The sequence below is a fragment of the Phascolarctos cinereus genome, unplaced genomic scaffold (genome assembly GCF_003287225.1).
Source record: "Phascolarctos cinereus isolate Bilbo 61053 unplaced genomic scaffold, phaCin_HiC Scaffold_1;HRSCAF=81, whole genome shotgun sequence".
Classification (NCBI taxonomy): Eukaryota; Metazoa; Chordata; class Mammalia; order Diprotodontia; family Phascolarctidae; genus Phascolarctos; species Phascolarctos cinereus.
In genome coordinates, this window is record NW_027555514.1 from 228,947,769 (window position 1) to 228,973,246 (window position 25,478).

The window sequence follows — 25,478 nt, forward strand, 5'->3', positions numbered from 1 at the left end:
TACTTACTGTGGGTGGGAAACTTTGCAGAAGGGACATTATCCAACTGATAGCAAATTTCCTAGATCCCAATCCTAGGTCTCCCTAGAAAATTCAAGGAAAAAAATGTCATATTTATGGAATTTTAGCAATATTCAATAGATTCCTTGAATTAATTATGATAATTGTTTTGCTCAATTTTATAATTACCATTTTTAACAATCCAAATACAGCAAGGTTCTGTGATTTCATTGATGTGGAGAACTTCTGGGATAGAAAAAATCCCAGATGGAGCAACTACTCTCCTCTAGAAGTTATTGGGAGCTACCAGAGATAAGAAGGTGTTCAGTCATTTGCCCAGGGTCATTCTATAGATTGTTCTCATGATTTTACTCTGCATCAGTCTACTCAAGTCTTTCTGAGTTTCTCTGAATTTTTCATAGTCATCATGTATCACAGCAAAATAATTCCATTTTATTGTTATATCAAAATTTGTTTGGCTTTTCTTAACTAATGGGCACTCACTTTGTTTCCAACTCTTTGCTACAATAAAATGTGCTTGCTGTACGTATTTTTATATGTATAGGTCCTTTCCCTCTGCCTTTGACCTCAGGGTAGCATAACTAGTGCCAGATAGACTTAAATACAGGTCTTCATTATTCTAAGTCCAGCATCATCTTTACTATGCTAAACCGCCTCCTTTAAAAAAGAACTATTGTTAAAATATTATTAAATATTATGAAAAATTCAGTTCTCAATTTTAATAATAGTTATTTTTTTAAGAAGGTGGTATAGCAGAGTAAACATCATACTGGACTTGGAACAATGTAAAGGAAAATGACTGAAAGATACCATAACTCTGATCAATTCAGTAACCAGTGATGAGTTCAGCAAACAGATGGTGAAGCATGCCTCCCCACTGTGCAGCAGAGAGGTGATGGACCAGAGGTGCAGAACAAGACATGCATTTTCAGACGTAGTCAATGCTCTGGTTTCTTTTGCCTGACTATGCTTGGTTAATTACAAGGGAAGGCTTTTAATTTTTGATAGAGGGGAAGGGGATTTAATAGGAAGTGATAGAGATGCAGAAAAAAAAGAAATTAAAAATAGCAATAAAATATTAAAAATATAGAGAAGGAAACAAAAGAGTTCAGGAGGGGACACAAAGAGAGTAACTTCATTACTACCTTGCTAAATTTAAAATACAATTTGTTAAAAAAAAAAAAAACAAAAACAAATCCAGATCTTAGTATCCTTTTTGATCTACTTTGGGGTGTTTTACTGAAGACTGTTAAGTTAAAAAGAAAAAAAAAGAAAAGCAGCATAGGCAAGGGAGCCCACCACCAGTGGACAGTTCACCTCCCCAAATAGATCACTTGTATCCTACTTGTTTCTTGTAAATTTCATGACTTTGTAAAAACACAGCTTCTCAACCATTCGTGATTTAGAAAACTAAACATACCTGTAGAGAAACAAGCAGTATTTCATATAAGAGGGAAGTTGCTGTATTTGTGTATTCCAGCATAAGCCTTTGCAACTGGAACAAAGAAAAATAATCAATACGATATCACGAACCAACAATTTTAAGTGAAGGCATGATGCAAAGTCAGAAAGTGAAAATAATCCCTTGGCCCCTGCTCAGGCTCTCTCTCACTCTCCATGCATATATGTGCATATGTGTAAACATGTGCACATATGTATATGGTATGTGTATACATTAATATGTACAGTGTGTGCATATATGTGTGTATGCATGCAGATTGCATTATATATTCATATATTTACATATGCGTGTGTTGCATTTGTATACGTATGTGTGTATGCACACACACATTGTATATACGTTTGAAAGATAGTTGAATTGCTCTGAAATGCAAACGAGGTCAGAACATGTTATAACTCTAGACAATTTTTCTTTCCTAATGAGTTCGCTGTTCATAAGAGAGCGTCTCCAGTGGAGAAGGTCTGTGGTCATCTAGTCCAACTTCCTTTTTCAGATGAGGAAACCTAGGCCCAGGGAAAAGGATAAGTGACATGCTCAGGTCATAACAGGCCTTAGGTGTCAGAGGTAGGGAGGGGTGGTTGTTGTAGTTTGTTTTTCAACTGTATCGGTGATTTTCATGGGTGTAGGAAACTCCTGGCAAACAAACTCCCTTTAGCAATGGAGGTCAGCATCCATTGTGTCATTTAGAGCCATAAAGTTAAGGGACTTCACACAGACAGTAGATATCAGAGGCAGAACTCCCACCCAGACCCTCCTTTACTTTTAGGCCTGTTCTCTATCCGCTATCCAGGCTGTTTTCTCAAGGTGCTTTTTTTTTTTAATGAGCATCAAGTTAGACTGACTGGATGTTGGCTTTTTGCTAATTCAGATGTCATGCACTTAACTCACTATTGAGTGATTTGGGTTAAGATCTTTGGCAGGGGGAAGGGGGGAGCTCTCAATAGATAAGAAACTTGTTTAGTCAAAACCACCAGATATCTGATCCAAAAAACAAGTTGTCTTTATTAGGGAGCTGATTGAAGATAAATTGCTGCACTCAAAGAGAGGAAGGTGTTTATCCTAAATACATACTAAACCTTCTCAGCAGTTCAGACCATTATCTTAATCTTAACAGAGCCCTACACAAGAAGGAGGTCTAGTCTTGACCTCATTTACTCCTCAAGGACTTTGAACCACAATGTCCATATTGATTTCTGTTTTACCACATTAGCACCTTATAACAAAAACCCTTGCTAAGGTCCTATTTTAGAATCACTAATATTTGTTTGTTTTTAAAAGTCTGATCACAGACTAGCTCCAGTGAACTGACATTACTTTATTTTTTTTTTTGATTGTTTGGAACCTGGGTTTCCAAGGCAAGGCTGGAGAATTTTGCTTGAAACTCTTAGAAAGCTGATCTGGCCCTGCGTAACCTCACGAAGGGCAGGCAGATTTGATCCCAGAGACTGTTTGGAACCAATTGTGTTCTCTCTGAGAAGGAATGAAACAATTCTCTCCAAAGCTCTCACATGAGCAGGCATGCTAATATTCCAGATTACTTACATACTTTGTATAATCATAAGTATATGTTGTCTCCCCAATTGAATCTAAGCTCCTTGAGGGCAGGAATGATTTTATTTTTGCCTTTGTATTTCTAGCTTAGCACCCAGCACACAATAGGAACTTAATAAATGCTTTTTGATTGATTGCTAACTAATTAATTTGCACTTTCTAAATTAATGCTTTCTAAATCACTCCATGTTGCTAATAATGCCCTAGGACAGCATCAAAAGGCCAGAAATAATTTTACAAATGTTTGTATTCCTTGGACAGGTACATGGAATAGTACTGGATGAATCCTAAAGCTAACCTTGAACATGAAAAGAGGGTTTTTTCAAAAGTTCTAGGGGTCAGCAATTAGGACAAAGGAGTCCACCCTCATCAGCACATTGAGAAAGAATAAGGGTTCTAGCAAAGCTGAAGAAAGTGCTAGGGCCCCATTCTTGCTCATTCTTGTAGGTGAGGAGGTGGAATGTGCTGAGATATCCTAATGCAGGGTTCCAAGTGCAAAGAGCTGGTGTCTGTCTTTAGGCGAACAGAGATAGATTTCGGGGCAGGAACTAGATTTGTCTTCTCTGTTTTCCTTCTTTTACTGGAAGCCTTCCCATCCCCTCTCAATTCTGGTGCTTTCCCTCTGTTAATTATTTCCTACTTATCCTATATATAGCTTGCTTTGTATATTTTTGTTTGCATGCTGTCTCCCCTGTTCAATTGTTTGTTGTGTTTGTTTTGTTCAGTTTTTTTTTTGGCTAGGCAATAGGGTTAGGTGACTTGTCCAGGTCATACAGCTAGTAAGTCTTATGTGTCTGAGACCGAATTTGAACTCAGGTCCTTCTGAATCCAGGGCCAGTGCTCTATCCACTTTGCCACCCAGCTGCCCCTCCCCTGTTCGATTGTAAGCTCCTTGAGGGCAGGGACTATCATTTCCTTCTTTTTTATATCCTCAGCTCTTAGCATAGTGGCTAGCACATAGCAGGTGCTAAATTAATGTTTACCAGTTGATTGACTGTGAGATGAAGGAGCAAGGTGGGGTTGTGCCCCAGCCTCCTCTGTGCACAAGGGGAAACTGGTCTTCGATGCAATTTATTAATCTGTGCCTATCACCCCCACGACTATCTGAGGACTCCCTATTCCTTATTACCCTAAAGGGTAGTAGAGAGTGAGGAAGGTAGTCCTTGATAATCAAGTCAACAAGCATTCCTTGAGCGTTTACCAAGTGCACAGCACTGCGCTAATTGCAGGAGATATAAAGAAAGGCAAAAATACAGTTCCTGCCCTCAAGGAGCTCACATTCTAAAGGGAGAGGCAACATGCAAACAAGAATGTAGAAAACACAATATTTACAGGGTAAATTGGAGGCAGTGTTAAAGAGAAGCATCAAGGAGCACTGAGAAAGGCTTCCTGCTGAGAGTGGGATTGGAGCTGAGCCCTGGAGGAAGCCAGGGAAGCCAGAAGGAGGAGGCAAGTAGGGAGAGTATTCCAGGCATGGGAGGCAGCCAAGGAAAACAGGCAGAGTTGGGAGATGCATTGTCTGCTGCAGGAACCAAAAAGTCAACATCTGTCGATGGATCACAGCCTACCTGGAGGGGAATAAAGTTTAAAAAGAATGGAAAAGTAGGAAGGAGACAGGCTCTGAAGAGGTTTAAAAGCCTAACAGAGGATTTTATATTCCTGAAGATAATAGGGAGCCATTTTTTCTTAAAATATTATTATTTATCTATTACATATTATTTATATACAAATAATATATATTAATAATAATATTATTTTTCTCTGTATCTTGATAATGGAATTAAGTTTATATAAACCAGCTCCTTGAGGACAGGACCATTGGGGCTTTTGTCTTTGTATTTCCAGTACGGGTCTTGTATATAAGTGTATATGTGTGTGTATGTATATGTACATATAGGTATATGTATATATATATACAGATACATATATAAAGCACTTAATAAATGTTTGTTAATTTGAACTGAATACTACAAAGACTTCTAAAAATAGTTTGTCTTTAATGATCAAATGCTGTAATGAAGTCTTCTGTAAACCAAGTAAAACGCATGGACTATATTGATGACATAGTAATCTCATGTGTCCTGAATTCAGTGACTGAAAAATTATGAACTTAATATTATTATCTCTTTCCCAGTGCCCCGGGCCCTGTGAAAAGAGGGTACCTATGTAACATGTCTCATCTACTCCAAAAATGTTTTGTCTTACCTTAGCATCAAAGGACAGCTCTACTAAAGATGAATCAGTCACAAACTGGACACCAAATACAGGACAAGATTTGGGAATTTCAGGTTCACTGACTAAAATTATCAAAAGAGTAATTAATGTTCCCCTGTAAAATACATAAAAGGGAAATAATGAGTAAAAATCTGTAGATTCAGGTAGAATTCAGACATGATGACCACAAGTAATAATAACTAGCATTTATATATTACTATTTATAGTAATTTAAGGTCTGCAAAGCGCTTTATAAATTTATCTTATTTTAGCCTCACAAGAACCCTGAGAGGAAGGTGCTATTTATTAATCCCATTTTACAGATGAAACTGAGGCAGATAGCTGTTGAGTGTCTTGCCCAAGGTCACAGAGTTAGTAAGCATCCGAGGGAGAATTCGAATTCAGGTCTTCCTGACTACTTCCTTACTGACTACAGTGTTCTGTGTACGATGGCACCATCTAGTGTAGCTAACCATACTTAAGAGTACTAAATTTCTTCTAGTACTAAGTTTTTTCCCAGATACATGGACAGAAAGATATGGGACACCTGCTAAGGAAGTGTTATTTAGCGTAGAAAAAAAAAAAGTAAAGTAGAATTCTATAATTTGAGGGCTAGAAAAAAGCCCTGGATTTGGAGTCAAAAGACCTGGGTTTGAATCATGGGTCTCCTGTTCACTAGGTGTGTGACATTGGACAATTTGTGCAATATCTCTTGCTTTCCATATCCTCATCTGTAAAATGGGATATGGGCAGCTAAATGACATCTAAGATCCCTACCGATTCAATATGCAATGACCTTATTATTAGTAGGTCTGACTCTTGTTGAATCTATGCAGTACTATGCAAAATAATGAGGCAAACAGCTGATACAGTGGATAGAACAACACCTGACCTAAAGTCAGGAAGACCTGAATTCAAATCTGGCCTCAGGCACTTATTAGCTGTGTGACCCTGGGTAAATCACTTAACTTCTGTTTGCCTCAGTTTCCTCATTTGTAAAAGAGGGGTGATAACAGCCCCTACTTCCTAGGGTTGTTGTGAGGATCAAATGAGATAATATTTGTAAAGCACTTTTTAAGCCTAAAAAAATAGCCTTTATACATGCTAGCGATTACTAATATTATGATGATGATGATGATGAGAATCTGGGTGATTTGCATTGCAGGCATTACTGAAAATTTGCTCATAAGATGCCATGTGTTCCAGGAAATGTAGAAGCACAAAAACAGAAGACACTCTTGCTAAAATCAATTTGTCCAACCACCTCCTAGATCAAATGTGGAAACTGAGGCTTTGGGGAAATTGGGATGTCCCTAGTGCAGAGGCATAACTAGTGTCAGTGACTGGGGCTTTACTGCAGAGTGCCAATATGGGGAGGGAGTAGTGAACACTCATTCCCGGTCCCCTCCCTACCACCAGCTCAGGATCTGGCTTTGCTTAGCACAGCACTGGTGGGATTGCACCCCACCTAGAGCAGACAGCTCCTATCATGCAATCTGGCCTGTAACTAACAGCAGGATGAATAGGGATGGCAGCATCTGTGCCCTTCTCATTGACCTCCTCAGCAGGCAGATTCAAGGTATCCTGGGGTTTTTGCTTTCTCACTCCCTCCCCAACAGAATTAGTTCCACTCTGGCCCGATGTCACATTGCTAGTTAATGAGTTAGAGGCTTGGCTAAGACTAACACCAAGGGTGTTCTGGAGCCAGCTCAAACTGGCTAAGAGAACTGATAGTTAGATTATCAGTATGAGCAGTTATTTACTCATCGGAAATGGGTAAAAACTACAAATCAGAGCTTGATTTCTTGTTTTACTGAGTGCTTAGACATAAGCGATAGGAAAAAATGTTAATAATGGATATAAAACTTAAAATTGTGTCAAGCAAACAGAGAGCTGGTTATTAAATAGATATCAGAACACAGCCTGACTAGACCTCAACTTTCCTAATTTCTAGTCCAGTGTTCTGTCTAGTACCATTTTCTCATAGAAAAGTGCTAGAAAACTATGCCTTTTGGTTAAAACAAAGAATAAGCCAAAACATATGCCCATATTCATATATAAGGGACAATACATATAGATGCCCAACACATGAAAATGGGCCATTAGAAAAATTTGGTATTTATACGTAACTTAATGTCCTAAAAGAAATAATTAAAAATATCAACTATAGTGCAGGTGTGGGGAACCTGTAGCCTTGAGGCCACATGTGACCCTCTAGGTCCTCAAGTGTGGCCTTTTGACTGAATCCAAACTTCACAGAACAAATCTCCTTAATAAAAGGATAGTAATATACTATACACATTTCTTTCATATCAGAATAAAACATACTCTTAGTTCTAGAAATAATTCTTGCTTAGTAATAACTACAAAAAGTTTCCACTCTAATTTTGTAAATACTTTTTTGCTAATAGCAATCATACATTGATGAATCTAAATTTTAAATGGAGATACAATCTCTACTTCCCCCTAAAAAGAAAGACCAATCCTTACATTTGGATAAATTGCAAATTAGGGCTAAGGCACAGAAGCTGGTTTAGTTTCCATGACACCATCAGATCCTGAGAGATATATGTAAAAAGGCTTAAAGAACATAGCTAAAATAAAATATTCAAATGCAACTAGTGAAATTTTTAAATGAACAATAGTTTTATTTGCACTTATTCAAATAGAACTTAATCTTTAAAAAAGCTCTCTTCAAAAGGGAGAAATTCTAAACTTAGGCTGACAGATGGATGAATGAAATTTTAATTTAAATTACAATTTTCCTAGAGTTTTAGAGCCTGAAAATAGGGATTACTGTAGAGTTCCTACCTCATATATAATGATTTGATACTCTTATAGTTAATTGATACTATTCTTATTTTCAAAGTGTAAAAATAAAAATATAGCAGAATGTTTTTATAATTCTCATCTTTGTAGGCAATCTTAACATCCACTTGATATAATCTGTTATATTAGATATTTATTGCATTTAGCTAATGAGTGACAGTATTACACAGAGATAGAGGATCTTAAAGTAAAGGGTTCAAGTGCTATTTCTGACACATACCACCTCTGTAGACTTAGGCAAGTCACTGAAACTCTTAATGTCCCAAGCAGCTTTCTGAGACCATAAATTACAAAGGAGTTGCTGGTATACACCAGAGTTGCTATAGTCCATCTTTGGAGGGAGCTTCTCTACCCAGGAGTTCCCTGCATTGTTGCAATGACAAGTCCAGGCCCCACTTCCACCCCCAAAAAGTTGATGTTATAGTGATGATGGGGTGCTTGAGTGCTTATACTGGGACCCCAGTTCCAAGACCATATTGCTCCCTAGCCTCAGAAACACTATCCCTGGCAGCTTCTCCCCAGCCCAAGGACACTATGCCTAGCAATTACTCATGAGTGGGTCTCAGCAACACACATCTCTTTCCCTGGTGCAGTTACAAACTGCACCTGTAGGAGTTATTACTTTGAATTTGCTTTGTACTGGCTCATAAAGATATTCGTACTCACTGGACTATCTATACCAACTGCCTACCTCATTATCTGCATCCTGGACTCCTCATGTGTATCCTAGACTTAAGACATATGTATACTGCCTACATCTTTCTTGTCAAACAAGACATTGATTGGTGGCAGACTGGACAACTCTCAGTCGGCCCTGACCACTAATTAACTTAGTGACTTAGCAGACCTAAAAACCACACCTCCCTGTAACCCCACCTTGGGCTTTTCCTGGTGAACTCTGGGTAAAACGTCTGTGCAGTAGATACAAAAAGTGCATGTTCTTTTAAGAACTGACCATTTCTTAACCACTCCCTAATCTCACCCTGAATCACCTAGTTAGCCTATTTGACACGTTTTACCAAAATTTATCCTATATAAACTTTAACTGAACCCCTCTAAGGCCGCAGGCTCCTTAAGAACCTTTGCCCACTGAAAAGTGTAACAACAAACTTTTGCCAACTTGACTTAAAGAATGCTTGAGTCTGTGAATTCCAGATGACCCTGTATTGTACTTCGGTCCTTGAGGGGTCTCTGAACCTCTCAGACAGCAACAGTTATATGATTTGACCCTCATCACATCCAAATCTTGAATTACAAGTAAGGATCTTGAATTACAAGAAAGAATTCCATAGATCAGAGGAAAGGACTTAAGATAGTGGAACTAATAGAGTCCATACCAATGAGTAGAAGTTCTTTTACATGTAACTCCTCAAACAGTCGATGAGAAAGAGGTCAGTGAGGAGGTTGTGAGATATGGATTTGTTTCAACAGGACTTTTTTTCCCCAAGCTTAAATAAAGGAACAGAAGGAACATTCAGTGGTACCACTGTATATTAAGTGGCTAGCTTCAGCAACAGTCTAGATATAGGATGAGAGGAGATGAAAGTTAGAGATGATAATGTAAATCCTCATTTCAGAGGTAGGGAAATAGGGAGGTTCCAACAGTAATAAGGAAGTGGAAAAGAGAACTGTTTAGAGCTGGGTTCCCCATGAGAACCCCCAGAGACCATGAATGACCTGGAAGAGGTTTCTGATGCTCTCCTCTCAATCTTGGGTGCAGACACCTAAGTACAAGATAACTGAGGAGGGAGAGGGAATAACAAACAGAGAAACCCCAAAATGCTACCTTTCAGATTTATGTGAACTAATGCAAACAGAACCAAGAAAGCCATATACATAGCTACAGTAATGTAAATGAAAAGAACAGAAAAACTAAGCCTAAAACTGTATGATTGTAATCAATCGATAAACATTTCTTAAGTACCTACTATGTGCCAGGTACTGTACTAAGAGCAGGGGATACAAAAAGGCAAAAAACAGTCCCTGCCCTCAAGGAGCTTACAATCCAGTGGGGGAGATGACATGCAAAAAAATACATACAAAGCAAGCTATATGCAGGATAATTAGGAAATAATTAACAGAAGAAAAGCAATAGAATAAAGGGGTTGGGAAAGATTTCCTGTAAAAGATGGGATTTTAGTTGGTACTTAACCAGGAACGACCAATCTTGGTACCAGAGGTGAGACTAAGAAAATGCACCTCACTCCTTTCCTTGGGGAGGAGAGGGAAAGGGGCAGGTATCTGACACATGCCGGAAGAAGAAATAAGAAATGCACCTCTTTCCTTTTGCTGGAGAGATGAGGGATTGACTTAGTGCAAAAAGTTGTATACTCTGTCAGGCTGCCAGATTACCTCAATGTGTTGGCTGGTCTGGCTTAATTGTTTTTCTATGTTACAAAGGAAGGCTTGCTGGGTGAGGATGAGGTGGGGGTGAGGGGGATAGCATACCCAGAAATAACTATGCCTGAAAACAAAAGACATCAATAAAATTTTAATTAGCAGCAACAAAGAGAAATCATACCCTTAGGGCGGTCATAACAATATTTTAATTTCTAAATTGCCTAAGAATAAAAATCTTAGTGGAGTGATTAAACAAATAATGTTCAAAGCATGGAGACATACTATCTGCCCTCCAATTCACAGCCTAGATGCACCTATCAGAAAAATCCTCATGGAGACTGCTGGCTTTGAGTGTAACATGACTCACTCCATCTCTGCCATATTAACCAGATCAGTGCTTCTCAAATTTTTTTAGTCTACTAAAAAATGAAACTGACTTAAGAAAATTTTTTTTTCCTTTTAATAATTCAGAGGCACACAGGATGCATCAGTTAGCAGCTGGGAGTATGACTGATGAAAAGAGCTATCTAAAACCTCTTCTGTGTGCTGTCACCAAAGACAAGAGATGCTAGAATGAAAGCTGGGTTTTCATAAGTACTTTGAAGATAACAGTGACAGATTGATTAAGTGATACTGTTAGCCCAGAAGCATAACCTTAGGAACCAGCAGAGGACATATGAACAGAATAGGAGGGATGGACTACATGTGAATAAAGGAAGAAATTATCTATCTACTACAACAAATACATCCATCTATACAGGATGTCCCAAAAGTCTTGGTGCAGTTTAAAACTTGTTGTTTTAAACATTATAAAGCGGTATTTTTGAGGGTGGCAAAAAACTTTTGACCAAGTGGATGCCGATCAATTGAGGAATGGCTGACCAAATTGTGGTATATGCATATAGAATGTAATATTACTGCCCACAAGAAACAATAAATATGAAGAGTTCAAGAAGCATGGGAAGATTTGTATAAACTGGTGTAGAGTTAAGTAAGTAAAACTAAGACAACATTACATGAAGAACAAAATTAATTAATTGTAATGACCAATCTCTGTCTAGAGAACTGATGATGAGAACTACCTCTCTTCTCTCACCAGAGTGGTGGGTGTATGAGGAACGTGGAATGTGGCATTAACTGTTTTTCTTTGTTAGAGGTAGGGTTCGATATGTGGGGAAAGGGTAGTTGGTTTGCCACCTTTTTTATGAAGCCTCTTGAAGTGAGAGAAATGATTATTAAATAACCAATTATTAGGGAGATCCAGGGTTTTTTCCCTTCTTATCTCCTCATTCTCTACTGGGTCAAGTCAGCATTGGAAGGACATTGCTGATAATGAGATTGGATTAACTTTCTCCTCAATCTTGTTCAGAACCCACCCAAGTGGGAAGCCCATTGTGTTTTACTCTGCCTTGGGTGTGAGGGGGAGGGTGTAGATCCTTTGTCTAGATTGCCTTAAGCTAGGGGTGGTCTGGGAGTGAGAGTGATCAAAGTCATGTCCCCTGTCTCCTCATTAGAGTAGGTCTGCCTCTCATCATAATACTCATTCTCTCATTACTTGTTAACCAATCAGAGTTGATTGCTATCCTCAGGAACACCCACTTTTCCAAAGGCATATAAGCATTGAGTGGGTTTCAATTTTGCCATTCAAGAGGGTCATGGGTCTTTGGCATTCAAGTGTGCCACTGACCCCATTTATTAATTATCCACTAGCATGATTAATAAAATGATTCATTACCCTGAAATTACATCTCTCAAACTTTTTATACATCACAGAAGGCTACGAAGCCTGTCTTTTCAGATTAATGTTTTGGAATGCGTAAAATAAAATACATAGGATTACCACGGAAACCACTTATATTGAAATACAGTTATCAACTTTTTTTAAAAGTTCACAGCCCCCAGGTTAAGAGCTCCTGGTTTAAAGAAAGATGACTGATATAAAAACAAAAGGCAGATAAAACATTTTTAAAACGAGGAGACAAATGTGTAATGGTTATAGACATGTTTGCAAAACACAAATAGGGTGATGAGCTGCAGAAGGCTTTGAAAAGACTATTGAAAGCCCTCAAACCACTGTCTCTAGACATCTTCACCAAATCCTCACCATTTTGCAACTAAAGTGTTCAGGCGTGATAACTCAGTTTCCGTTTCTCTGAACATCAGTCCCAGAGTCTGGAGAATCTGAATGCAAGCCCTAGGAAACAAAGAAAATCAAGAAGCTGTGAAAACAGCTACAAGATAGCTTTCTTTTCCCCTCCCCTAACTGTGAGCTCATTAGCAATCTGTTACTTAATAACCCAATAAGCCTGAATAGAATAGTTAAAATATCCACGTGAAACAAAGATCAGGTATTACCAGTATCATTGTTTGGTCCAGTACTAAATTCCTTTGCTTTTCTTTTGTTATGAATTAAAAATTAAAATTAAAATTTTTAAATCTATAATTTTCCCAACAGATAACTTACTCAAGTTGATCAGCCCTGTGGCTTTTATTTTGAACTGCTTTGGGATCCTGAGGTTTAGGCAAGTACTCATGAAGCTTGCTCACTAGGAAACAGTACAGGTCGCCAGTCTGTGAAAGGAAAAGAGAAAGAAGACAGTCATTCAAGGAAAAAGTGTTCCTAGTTCCCTAGGTATGAGATCTTACATAATCAAGGACCAAGGAATGATTTGTCCTTTGATTAAATGAGACAATGAGCTACAGTATTTCGCTTAAACGCCAGCACAACCAAACTGGAGGCCATCCTTTCCCAGAAAGAAACTTACTATTGTAAAAAGAGATAGTCTGTCTTAGTGGGAAAGAGTGAAGGCCTGGAAGGGCAGATCTAGCCATCGAGATAATGTATCTCATTGAAAACTTTAAAGCCTAATATAAATGCCAGCTATTTGTATTATTAGCAGGCATGGTATCCTAGCATACAGAGGCCAGCCTTGCAGGCAAGAAGACTTGTTTCTGACACATACTAGCTATGAATGAGACATTTGACCTCTCAGACACTAGACAAAGAGAGAGAGAGAGAGAGAGAAAAGAGAGAGAGAGAGAGAGAGAGAGAGAGAGAGAGAGAGAGAGAGAGAGAGAGAGAGGAAGAGAGAGAGAGAGAGAAATGGATGGATGGATAGATGGATGGATGGATAGACAGACAGATAGATAGTGTGAGAAATGAAACAGTTAAGTTTCCACATAAGTAGATAAGAAATCAGCACAAACAGGCTAACTTCTCTGTCCAGGGTGGGGAGGGACATCACAATTCTAGGCACATAATGTATGTTAAGGGTGGGGCGTATAAGAAAGATTGTAAACCAGAAGGATTAGGACCAATCCTGATCCAGAAGGGAGGAGTTAGGCAATTACTAACAATTACTAACTATACAGCTTGCTCTGGCTTCTGGCACTCTCCCCTTCAAAGGAGGTGTGCTCGCTTCTCGAGAGAATCGAAAGGACGTACTTCAACCTCTTTAATAAAAAGTCTTTGAGACATCAGTATTCCGAACTGAGTCTGGGATCATCTTTATAACAGATAGGTGGATGGATGGATGGATGGATGGATGGATGGATGGATGGATGGATGGATGGAGAGAAGATAGAGAGGTAGATATACAGATAGTTGATAGACATAGATAATACAAAGATAAATAGACGACAGATAAAGACAGACAGAAAGAGAAAGAGAGGTAGGAATGAAACATAGATTGATGATAGAGATGATAGGAAAACAGATAGATGATATATAGCTGATAGGTAGGTAAGTAGAGGAAGGGCACATTAAGTGCTTATTCTGTACTGGATATCATACCGAGTTCTGAGGAAAGAAATACACGCCAATAAAATCATCCTAATACTCAAGGAGCTTACATTTTAATGGGGGAAAATAACACATATGGGGGAAGCTTGAAAGCAGGGAGGGAAGGGGCAGAACGGTAATACAACAGAGAGATGTAAAGTGCTCTGTAATGTCTGGAGAGGAGTGCTTACTAATTGGGGTGGAATTTTTGCCATTCTGCATCAAAGACACTAGAAGTTACACACCAGGTGCTCCCTACACTGATGAAATCTTAAGTGTATATCCAGAAAGAAAAAAATAATAATGCAATCATCATTTAATTCAATTCAACAATTCAATAAGGTTCTTACTGCGGCATTTTTGCTAGGTGCTGTAAATGTAAAAATAAAATTGGTTCAGTCCTAGTTCTATCACCAACTAGCTGTGGAACTTTAGGCCAATCGCACAATCTCTTTGTTCTCATCTGGTCAATTTTTTTCTCTTGTGAATCTGTGATTTTATTGGACATAGGGAATTTCCAGCAAGAAAACTTCCTCTCCCAATGCAGATTGGCAATGGTTCTTCAATTTACACTTGTAACCCTAAGAACTTGAGTCACTTTCCAATAGTTGAACATCCAGCATATGTCAAAGACAAGAACTGAACCCAGGTCTTCCTGACTGAAGGCCAGCCATTTAACTAATAGCCTGCCTCTTACTGTTCAAGAGGGATACCTATATTAGCAACATCATAGAACTATTCATGAGATAAAGTGGAATGATAGATGGGGAAAGTGCTATTTTCAGGAAATATGAGGTATTGGTGTGTTCTAAACAAAGGATATTGAACTGAAAACTATCTTAAAACTTACATTAATGAAAAGAATTTGTGGATTGAGAGATGACAGCCATAGATAGATAAGATAGATAAGAAGGTAGGTAGGTAGATAGAGGCAGATAAGAGATAGATAGATAGATAGATAGATAGATAGATAGATAGATAGATAGATAGATAGATAGATAGATAGATAGATGGATGGATGGATGGATGGATGGATGGATGGATGGATGGATGGATGGATGGATGGATGGATGGATGGATGGATGGATGGATAGATAGATGACTGTGTCAAGTTTTTATGACACCATAAATTAGTAAGTAACAAAGTTGGTATCATCCTCTTCCAGTAATGCTATTTGCTGTAAAATTAAGAAACTAGTGTCACAATCTTGACTAATTGGATCAACCTGGCATTAAGATAAACACTAGCTTATGAAATCATGCCAGTTGGAACAAATGCAAACTTTATTCTTCTCTACTTTCCTTTTTGCTTGATTTTCTTAGAACTAATGTTTACAGAGGACACATTTGCTGCAGACTAGTCACAGAATTCTGCAGTAGCGGGATTGGCAGGGGGGACCTTAGGGAGTTGTTGAACAGATTAGAAGCCTAAATGTGCCAGGGTTAATCCATCCCCTTCACAGCAATGGAGTGACTTGCTTTGGTGTTATATTAACCTGAGGAGATGATAAAGCATTAGAAAGATGCTAAACTAAGCTGGGAATAATTGTATGGGGGCGTTGAGGGAAGGCAAGAGCAAGGAAGGAGGAGAAGTGATTTCTGAGGTGCTAAGACATACTTCTTCCTCACCAAGTTTTCTCTCTCCTATTCAAGCACTCTATGAATGTGTACATGTATGCACATGTGTGTTTTAATTATATTCGCAGATGCCTGGAATTCTGCCATTAGAGTTTCATTCCTTTAGTCCAAGGCTTTAACACCCATGAAAATGTGAATAACTCTGACAACTCTTACTAGTCATTCATACTGTATTTGTGAATGAAGGATTTGGGAGCAGGTTTCGATCATGAGAAGGGGAGAGAAAGAGTAAGCACTAAGGGAAGAGAAGTAAGGGATACTAGGGATAGTAAGGACAGGGAGAAAAGAAGCATCAGTTTGGGGTCTAGAGAAGGAGAAGGAAAGGGAAGAAGCAGTCATGTATTGGCTACTATGTGCCAGGCACTGTGCTAAGTGCTTTCTACAAATATTGTCTTGTTTGATCCTTACAACTACCCTGTGAGGTAAGTGCTATTATGATCCCCATTTTAAAGTTGAAGAAAAGCACAGAACAAGGACGCTGGAGATGGTGCAGACAGATTACTTACTTAGAAGTTACTCTCAGAGTAGGTTGCCTGAGAGGTTGATGCCAAAAGCTTACCAGTCATAACTCCAATCCCAATTCCAGGGAAGTGAACACAAAGGCCTGATCAGTGTTCACCTCCATGGTGCCAAGGGGTCACTGGAATCCCAAAGGGACACCTAAGCCACCTCAGATAATCTTAGATGGGAACGAGAACTGGAGGCCTAGCTACTCAAACCAGATCCAGCTGATTAAATGGGTCTAGAATAGATGCAGGGCAGCTATGTAGTGAAGTGGATACAATGCTGGGCCTGAAGTCAAGAAGACTCAAGTTCCTGAGTTCAAATCCGGCCTCAGACACTTACTAGCTATGTAACTCTGGGCAAGTTATTTAACCCTGTTTGCTTTAGTTTCCTCATCTGTAAAATGAGCTGGAGAAGGAAATGACAAATCACTCCAGTATCTATGCCAAGAAAACCCCGAATGGGGTCACAGAGAATCAGACAAGACTGAAAAATGATTTAATGGATAGATACAAAATAAAATACAACTGAGGCAGTTAGGTTTCCTAGTGGATAGAGATCTGGACCTGAAATCAGGAAGATCTGACTTCAGATCCAGCCTTACATACTTATTAACTGTATGATCCTGGGCGAGTCACTTAATTGCTGTATACCTCAGTTTCCCCATCTATAAAATGGGGGTAATATTAGCCCCTACCTCTCAGGGTTGTTGTAATCAATTGAGATATTTGAAAAGCACTTTGCAAACCTTAAAGAGCTAAATAAATACTATCATTTTATTATAATTATTTCAGAAATTATTATTATCATTAATATCATAATATCAAATTAATTAATGATATAATTATTAAATTATTGTATGTCCTATGGGTTTAAGTCAAGTAAAGCCTGAAGGATCAGCAAGTTTCCAAAGCTAGGGGTGGGAGAGGGGAAAAGCAGTAAAATAGAAATCCAGGCAAAAAGCTTGAAAACCTTGGGTTCAGAATTTAGCTTAGGTTACCTGGTATAAAGCACCTAAATAACAAGAAAGGTTGGCTCTGGGCCAAATGTTGCCTGAGCCACAGTTTCTCCTTGCTTTGTGCCAACAGTAGGAAACCATGAAATTGAGAGAGGTAGACAAGTCCCCACAAGCAAGCAGATGCAAAGGAGGGGCCATGAAGAGTGGTTGGCAGAAACTATGCCGGTGAACAGCTGTGATAAGCCCTGATCCAGGCAGTGAAAATAGTTTAAGCACAAACTATGAGTCTGGAGAAAATCAGCACCACTGATGGAACATAGGCCAGGAAGAGAGTTGATACCAATACTTCCAACAATGCTTCCTTCCTTTCCCTCCCCTCGCCCCAAGGAGAGAGTCAAATGTACTACAGGTTATCCATTCACTCTAAACTCTGTGCTTTTTCCCAGCTTGGAACTATGACCATGAAGTTACTAAACTGAACTGGTGGTATCATTAGGCTATACCCCAAAGAGATCAAAGAAAAAGGGAAAAGGCCCAGATGTTCCAAAATATTTACAGCAGCTCTTTTTGTAGTGAAAAAGAGGTGGAAACTATGAGGGTGGTGTGGGATGGAACTAATCAATTGGGGAGTGACTGAACAATTGAATGTAATGGAATGTTATTGTGCTATAAGAAATGGTTTTTAGAGAAACCTAAGAAGCTATATCATTCAACCAAAACCACTCTATCCAAAACATCTAATGATCGCTTAATTGCCAAATCTGATGGCCTTTTCTCAATCCTGATACTTCTTGACCACTCTACAGCCTCTGACACCATGGTCACCTTCTCCTTGATGGCCTCTTCAGTCTAGGTTTTTGTGACACTACTGCTTCCTGGTTCTGACTGCTCTACCTCAGTTTCTTTTGCTGGACCTTTATACAAGTTATATCCACACTAACCATGAATGTTCTGGAGAGCTCTGTCCCCAGTCCTTTTCTCTTCTCCCTCTATACTATTTCATTTGGTGATCTCATCAGCTCTTATGGGTTCAGTGATCATCTGTATGCTGATTATTCTCAGATCTACCTATCTAGCCCTAACCTTTCTGCTGACCTCCAGTCTTACATCTCCAACTGTCTATTGGACATCTCAAACTGAATTTTCAGTAGACATCTTAAACTCAACATTTTCTGTGACATTAAAAAGTTCGAGAGACAATTTCTGGATAATTAGTCATTTTATTTATCATGCTAGCATTTTATTAATAAAAGAATCAGTGACACTCTTGAATGTCAAAGACGAATCATGGCAGTGGGCTCACAGTTTATATGCCCTTGGAAGAGTGGGTGTTCCTGAGGGTGGCAAACAACTCTGATTGGTTAACAATTAATGAGAGAAAATGAATATTACAATGAGAGGTGGACTGATTCTAATGAGGGGCTGGGGGTGGGGAATGTAATTTTGAATATGTCATTTACTTCTAAATTGCCTGGCCTTGGGTTATTTTTTTTTCTTTTTTTAATTAATTAATTTTGATTTATCAACAATCACTTCCATAAGCTTTTGAGTTTTAAATTTTACTCCTCCTCCTTCCCTACCTCCCTCCCCAAGACAGCGCGGAATCTACTATAGGTTATACATATACATTCCTATTAAACATATTTTCACATTAGTGATGTTGTAAGAATTAGAACCAATAGGAGGAACCACCAGAAAGAGGAAACAAAACACAACAGAATAAAAAAAACAACAAATAGTATGCTTTGATCTGCATTCAAACTCCGTAGTTCTTTCTTTGGTTGTGGATAGCGTTTTCCATCATGAAATTCTTTGTTTTTGTTTTTTTGCTGAGGCAATTGAGGTTAAGTGACTTGCCCAGGGTCACACAGCTAGTATGTGTCAAGTGTCTGAGGTCAAATTTGAACTCAGGTCCTCCTGATTCCAAGGCACCTAGCTGCCCCTTGGCCTTGGGTAATTTAATCAAAGAATTTATCCCCACCCAAACCTGTGTAGAACACAGTGGGCTTCCCCACCTGAGATTAAGTTCCTTATAAGGTTGGGTGGTATCTGAACAAGACTGAGGAGAAAGTTAATTCAATCTCATTATTAGCAATGTCCTTCAGAGAATGAGCAACTACAGGCTTCTGAAAAAATACTGGCCCTAATTCAGTAATTGATTATTGATATGAGGGAGAAATAATCATTTCTGTCATGCCAAAATGAACTCATTATCTTTCCCCCCAAACCCTCCTTTCTTCCTAACTTCCCCATTATTATTGAGGGTACCACCCAGTCACCCAGGTTATAATGTAGGTGTCATTCTCAATTTCTCATTCTCCCCCATTAGACTGTGGGCTTCATGACATCAAGAACTATCTTTTACCTTTCTTCGTATCCCCAGTGCTAAGAGCAGTGCCTGGCACTTAGTAAGGAGTTAATACTTACTGACTGACTTACATGAAATAATGAGTGAAGTGAGATGAACCAGTAGAGCACTTTACACAATAACAACATCGTGAAGACAAAAAAAAAATCTGAAAGATTTAAGAACTCAGATCAATTCTGACCACCTGCTATTCCACAGAACTGATAAGGAAGCATGCTGTCTGCCTCTTGTGTGATGAAAAGGTGATGAAAGCAAGGTGAAGAATGAGACATTTTCAGTTGATGCTGTGTCTTGCCTTAGAGATTTTTTTCTAGTGGTTGTTAATAAATTAATTTGGATACTAAAGGCATTACACTGAAATGAACAATCAGTTTTCACAGCGGCTTTCAGTACCAGGACCAGCTTACATGCCAAAATGTATTATTCTCAATTCATGGTCAATTTGGGAATTTATTTTACTTCACTGTACATATTTGTTACAAGGGTTCTGTTTTTCCATTTTTCTTCAAGGGGGAAGTATGGGAAGGAGAGAAAATAAATGTTTATTAATTGAAAAAATTTAATTTTAAAAAACAAACTCCCTGCTTTTTTCTTGCTGATTGCAGGGGGAAAAAAGTTGGTCTTCATTGTACATGTTCATTTTTTACTTCTTTTTTTAAAAATTAATTTATTTTGATTTATCAACAATGACTTCCATAAGGTTTTGAGTTTTAAATTTTTCTCCCCCTCCTTTCCCACCTCCCTCCCCAAGATGGTGCACAATCTGATATAGGTTATACATATACATTCCTATTAAACATATTTTCACATTAGTGATGTTGTAATTAAGAATTAGAACGAATAGGAGGAACTACCAGAAAGAGGAAACAAAACAAAACAGAAGAAAAAAATAGCAAATAGTATGCTTCGATCTGCATTCAAACTCCATAGTCCTTTCTCTGGATGTGGATAGCATTTTCCATCATGAGGCCTTTGGAGATGTCTTAAATCCTTGTACTGCTGAGAAGGGTTAAGTCTATCAATATTAGTCATAGCACAGCGTGGCTGTTACTGTGTACAACGTTCTCCTGGTTCTGCTCACTTCACTCAGCATCAGACCATACAAGTCTTTCCAGGTTTTTCTGAAGTCTGCCTGCTCATCATTTCTTATAGCACAATAGTATTCCATTACACTCATATACCACAACTTGTTCAGCCATTCCTCAGTTGATGGGCATCCTCTCAATTTCCAGTTCTTTGCCACCACAAAAAGAGCTACTATAAATATTTTTGTACATGTGGGTCCTTTTCCCATTTGTTTGATCTCTTTGGGATACAGCCCTAGAAGTGCTATTGCTGGGTCAAAGGGTATGCACATTTTTATAGTCCTTTGGGCATAGTTCCAAATTGCTCTCCAAAATGGTTGCATTAGTTCACAACTCCACCAACAATGCATTAGTGTTCCAATTTTCCCACTTCTTCTCCAACATTTATCATTGTCCTGTTTTGTCACTTTGGCCAATCTGATAGGTGTGATGTGGTACTTCAGAGTTGTTTTGATTTGCATTTCTCTAATCAATAGTGATTTAGAGCATTTTTTCATATGACTATAGATGGCTTTAATTTCTTCATCTGAGAACTTCCTGTTCATATCCTTTGACCATTTATCAATTGGGGAATGACTTGTATTTTTATAAATTTGACTTAATTCTCTATATATTTTAGAAATTCATTTTTTACTTCTAAACTGTTAAATGTGTGCGGCAGCTAGGTGGCACAGTGGATAGAGCACTAGCCCTGGAGTCAGGAGGACCTGAATTCAAATGTGGACTCAGACATTTGACACTTGCTAGCTGTATGACCCTGGGCAAGTCACTTAACCCCATTACATAGCACCCCCCAAAAAAAATGTTAAATGTGATAAAACTGTTAATATAAATCTAGCCCATCACATGTGTTTTTACATAAGGCTCATGTATACCGATGAATGAATACAACATATACATTGTCTCCCCCTTTAGACTGCAATTTCATTGAGGGCAGGGACTGTCTTTCTTTTAATTAATTGTAATACAACACCTGGCAAGAAGTACATGCTTAATAAATATTTATTGGACTGGATTGGAATGGAATGAAAGAGAAAGAATTCACTTGTTTTAGAGGCAGTAGAGGTTCAGACAAAGGGCTGCCACTGTGGGGTTGGAACTACACATTCAACAGAGATAAATGTTTGTTAGAAGGCAGCTGGGCAGTTCAGTGTCTAGACAGTGGGACTTGGAATCAGGAAAAAAGACCTTAGTTCAAATACAGCCTCAGACACTTACTAGTTGTGTGACCCTGGTCAAGTTTGTTTAACCTCTGCTTGCCTCAATTTTCTCTTCTGTAAAATAAAGATAATAATAATATTTACTTACTAGGGTTGAAAGAATAAAATGTGATAATGATTGTAAAGTGCTTTGCAAACCTCAAAGTGCTATATGAATGCTAGCCATTATTATTATTAGGGCAGCTAGGTGGTACAGTGGATAGAGTACTAGGCCTGGGGAGGACCTGAGTTCAAATACAGCCTCAGACATTTCCTAGCTGTGTGACCCTGGGCAAGTCACTTAACCCTGTTTGCCTCAGTTTCCTCATCTGTAAAATGAACTGGAAAAGGAAATGGCAAACCACTCCAGTATCTCTGCCAAGAAAACCCCAAATGGGGTCATGGAGAATTAGACACAACTAAAATGACTCAACAACAAAAATTATTATGGCTATTATCGTTATTATTATATTTTATATTTATTATATTATTAGTGTTGCTATTATCATTATCATTATATTTTATTGGGTGCCTTAAAAGAAAAAACAGGGAGTCTTCTCTATCCAGCTTAGCAGAGTGATGACTGAAGCAGCAAGGTACAGTGGAAAGAGTATCGGGTTTAGAGTCAGACGACCCTAAGTCTGAATCCCAGCCCTGCCACTTACTGCCTGTGTGACCTTTAGCAAGTCCAGTAACTCCTCTGTGCCTTTGTTTCCCCACCTGTAAAATCAGGGACCGTTAAGGTTCCCCACCCCTGCTCTATATCAACAGACTTGGGGAAGATACTCCGGATAAATCCAAGCCAATATAGTTCCAGAAAAAAGCAAGCAAAATTGGCCAGCCTGTCTTGCTGGAGTTCGGGGCATGCTGGGTTCGATAAGAAAGCCTGGCCCCCAGAAGGGGAGTGAGTAGCTAGGGCACTTGCAAAAGAAGGGGGGCTGCGTGCCCCAGATACCTGCAGCTGGGCTCTGAGGCTCTCTTTGTACACCTCTGCCACCTGGTGGTTACAGTCTTACTCACATCCCTCTTAATTTGTCTGTCTCCCAGAGCCCTTCATTTGGAGTCAGAGGATCTTCCATTTGCTCCAGGTGACCTTGATCTTTCTCTTGTTTTCCTGAACTATGAAATGAGGGAGCTGGGCTAGTGACTGCTAAGCTTTATTCCAGTTCTAAATCTATGTTGCCAAGATAAGAACCCCTAATAAGAAGTTATTGTTTCCTCCTATTGGTTCTAACTCTTACTTACAACATCACTGGTGTGAAAATATGTTTAATAGGAATATATATGTAGAGCCTATATCAGATTGTGTACCGTCTTGGGGAGCGAAGGGGAGAAAAATTTAAAACTCAAAAGCTTATGGAAGTGATTGTTGATAAATCAAAATTAATTAATTAGAAAAAAAAGTAGTAGTTATTGTTGTCCAGTCGTGTCCAACTCTTTATGATCCCATTTGGAGTTTTCATGGCAAAGATCCTGGAGTGGTTTGTCATTTCTTTATCCACCTCATTTTACAGATGAGGAAACTGAGGCAAACAGGATTAAGTGACTTACCCAGGGTCACACAGCTAACAAGTATCTGAGGCTGGATTTGAACTCAAGTCTTCCTGACTCCAGGCCCAGCACTCTATCCTCTGCATCACCTAGCTGCCTGAGTTCAAGTTTGACCCCAGGCACTTAGTAACTATGTGACCTCGGCCAAGTCAACTAACCTATGTTTGCCTGGGAGGCCAGCTAGGTGGCTTAGTGGAGACAGTGCTGGGCCTAGAGCCAGGAAGAGCTGACCAAGCTCTAAGTGCTCCACAAAGCCTGCTTTAGCTACCCCTGTGCCCACTGGAACAAATTGTTCTCATCCTCCCATGCCAACGGGGGAAGTCTTCACATGCTTAGGGTAGACATCCCCTATCTCACCTATGGGTCTGAGATCTGTCAGTTACCCTCAACCTGGTTTAACCTGTCTGCTGAGAGAGTTTAGAAGGGTGTAACCACTGCATATGCTACAGCACGGGTGGGCAACCTGCAGCCTTGAGGCCACATGTGGCCCTCCAGGTCTTCAAGTGTGGTCCTTTGACTAAATCCAAACTTCACAGAACAAATCCCCTTAATAAAAGGATTTGTTCTGTAAAATGGAACTGCACCCAAGGACCTAGAAGACCACATGTGGCCTTGAGGCTGCAGGTCCCCCACCCTTGTTACAGCTTCTTAGAGCCATAGGTGAGATTTACTAGCTGTGTGACCCTGGGCAAGGCATTTAACCTCTGTTTACCTTAATCCACTGTAAAAGGAAATGGCAAACCAGTGCAATATCTTTGCTAAGGAAACTCCATACAGAGTACTGGCATAAGGACCCTAAAGTCCTTAAGTGACCTTATGGTCACAAAGAGTCAGACACAACTGAACAACTAGATGGTAAGTTGCTTGAGGGCAGAGGCCTTGTCTTATATTTCATCTTCCCCAACACTTAACACTGTGCTTACCACAAACATAAATGTCTGTTTAAATTAATTAATGCAATTTAATTAGATTGTTTTCCTACTAAGGAAACTCCCTCTACCAATGAAAGTCAGCACCTTCTCTGAACCTTAAAATCTAAGAGAGTTCCCTAAAGCAGAGATGTCAAACACCCAGCCCACAGGCCCCCCATAATACCTACAAAACTCCTCAGTGTGGTCCAACCAGATTAAATTGTAATTGGAAAATAATTAACAAAATAAAGAAAAAATACAGTAAAACACAGATAGGATTACATCTTAAAAACTAAATCAATAAAGCACCATGTAAGGTGCTTACATAAGGTTACTTAAAGTATTACATAAAGGCTTATATAAAGTTTACTGTTGTTCAGTCTTCCAAGATGCTTAGTGACCCCATTTGGGGTTTTCTTGGTAAAGATGCTGGAGTAGTTTGCCATTTCTTTTTCCAGCTCATTTTATAGATGAGGAAACTGAGGCAAACAGGGTTCAGTGACTTGCCCAGGGTCACATAGCTAGGAAGTGTCTGAGGCCAGATTTCACCTCAGGAAAAAGAGTCTTTCTTACTCCAGACCCAGTGCTTCACCCAGTGTGCCACCTAGCTGCCCCTAAGGTTTATAGGCCCCCCTTTCTATGTGGAGTTTGACATCACTTGTCTAGAGCCCTGAGAGGTCAAGCACAGAGTCAGAGATGATGTATTTCAGGAGAGGGTTTTTCTGCCTTCAAGGTCAGTTCTCTATCCACTGTACTAAAGCTGTCTCTATAATCCTCTTAAATTCTGGAGTTAAAACTTGAATGGAAGTATTTCTTAAAGGATTTGTGCTCAACAATAATAACTTACATTTAAATTGTGTTTTATGGTTATAAAGTACTTCATATGATGCTTCATATCATCTTTCTTCCCTGCCTCTCAATTTTGTAAGAGCATTGAACATGCTATTTTTTTAACTCAGCCAGTGTGATTTCTAACATTAAGGAAGTCTATTTTATAACAGCAATACCAAGCCCTTGAATATGAATCCCTAGGCTACTGAAATATGTCTACAGAATGATTAATTTTTG

At 39.0% G+C, this 25,478-nt stretch overlaps 1 protein-coding gene across 1 annotated transcript in view; it reads right to left on the reverse strand.

Moving 5' to 3' along the window:
* CUNH12orf56 (chromosome unknown C12orf56 homolog) overlaps positions 1–25,478 on the reverse strand; it is a 117,251-nt gene that overhangs the window by 16,448 nt on the left and 75,325 nt on the right. The window contains exons 7-11 of the mRNA XM_020990186.2: positions 12,880–12,986; positions 12,520–12,609; positions 5,238–5,361; positions 1,440–1,514; positions 8–82 (exon numbers count right to left, since the gene is read on the reverse strand). Of these exons, the coding sequence (XP_020845845.1) occupies positions 8–82; positions 1,440–1,514; positions 5,238–5,361; positions 12,520–12,609; positions 12,880–12,986 (471 nt within the window). The remainder of the gene's footprint in view (positions 1–7; positions 83–1,439; positions 1,515–5,237; positions 5,362–12,519; positions 12,610–12,879; positions 12,987–25,478) is intronic.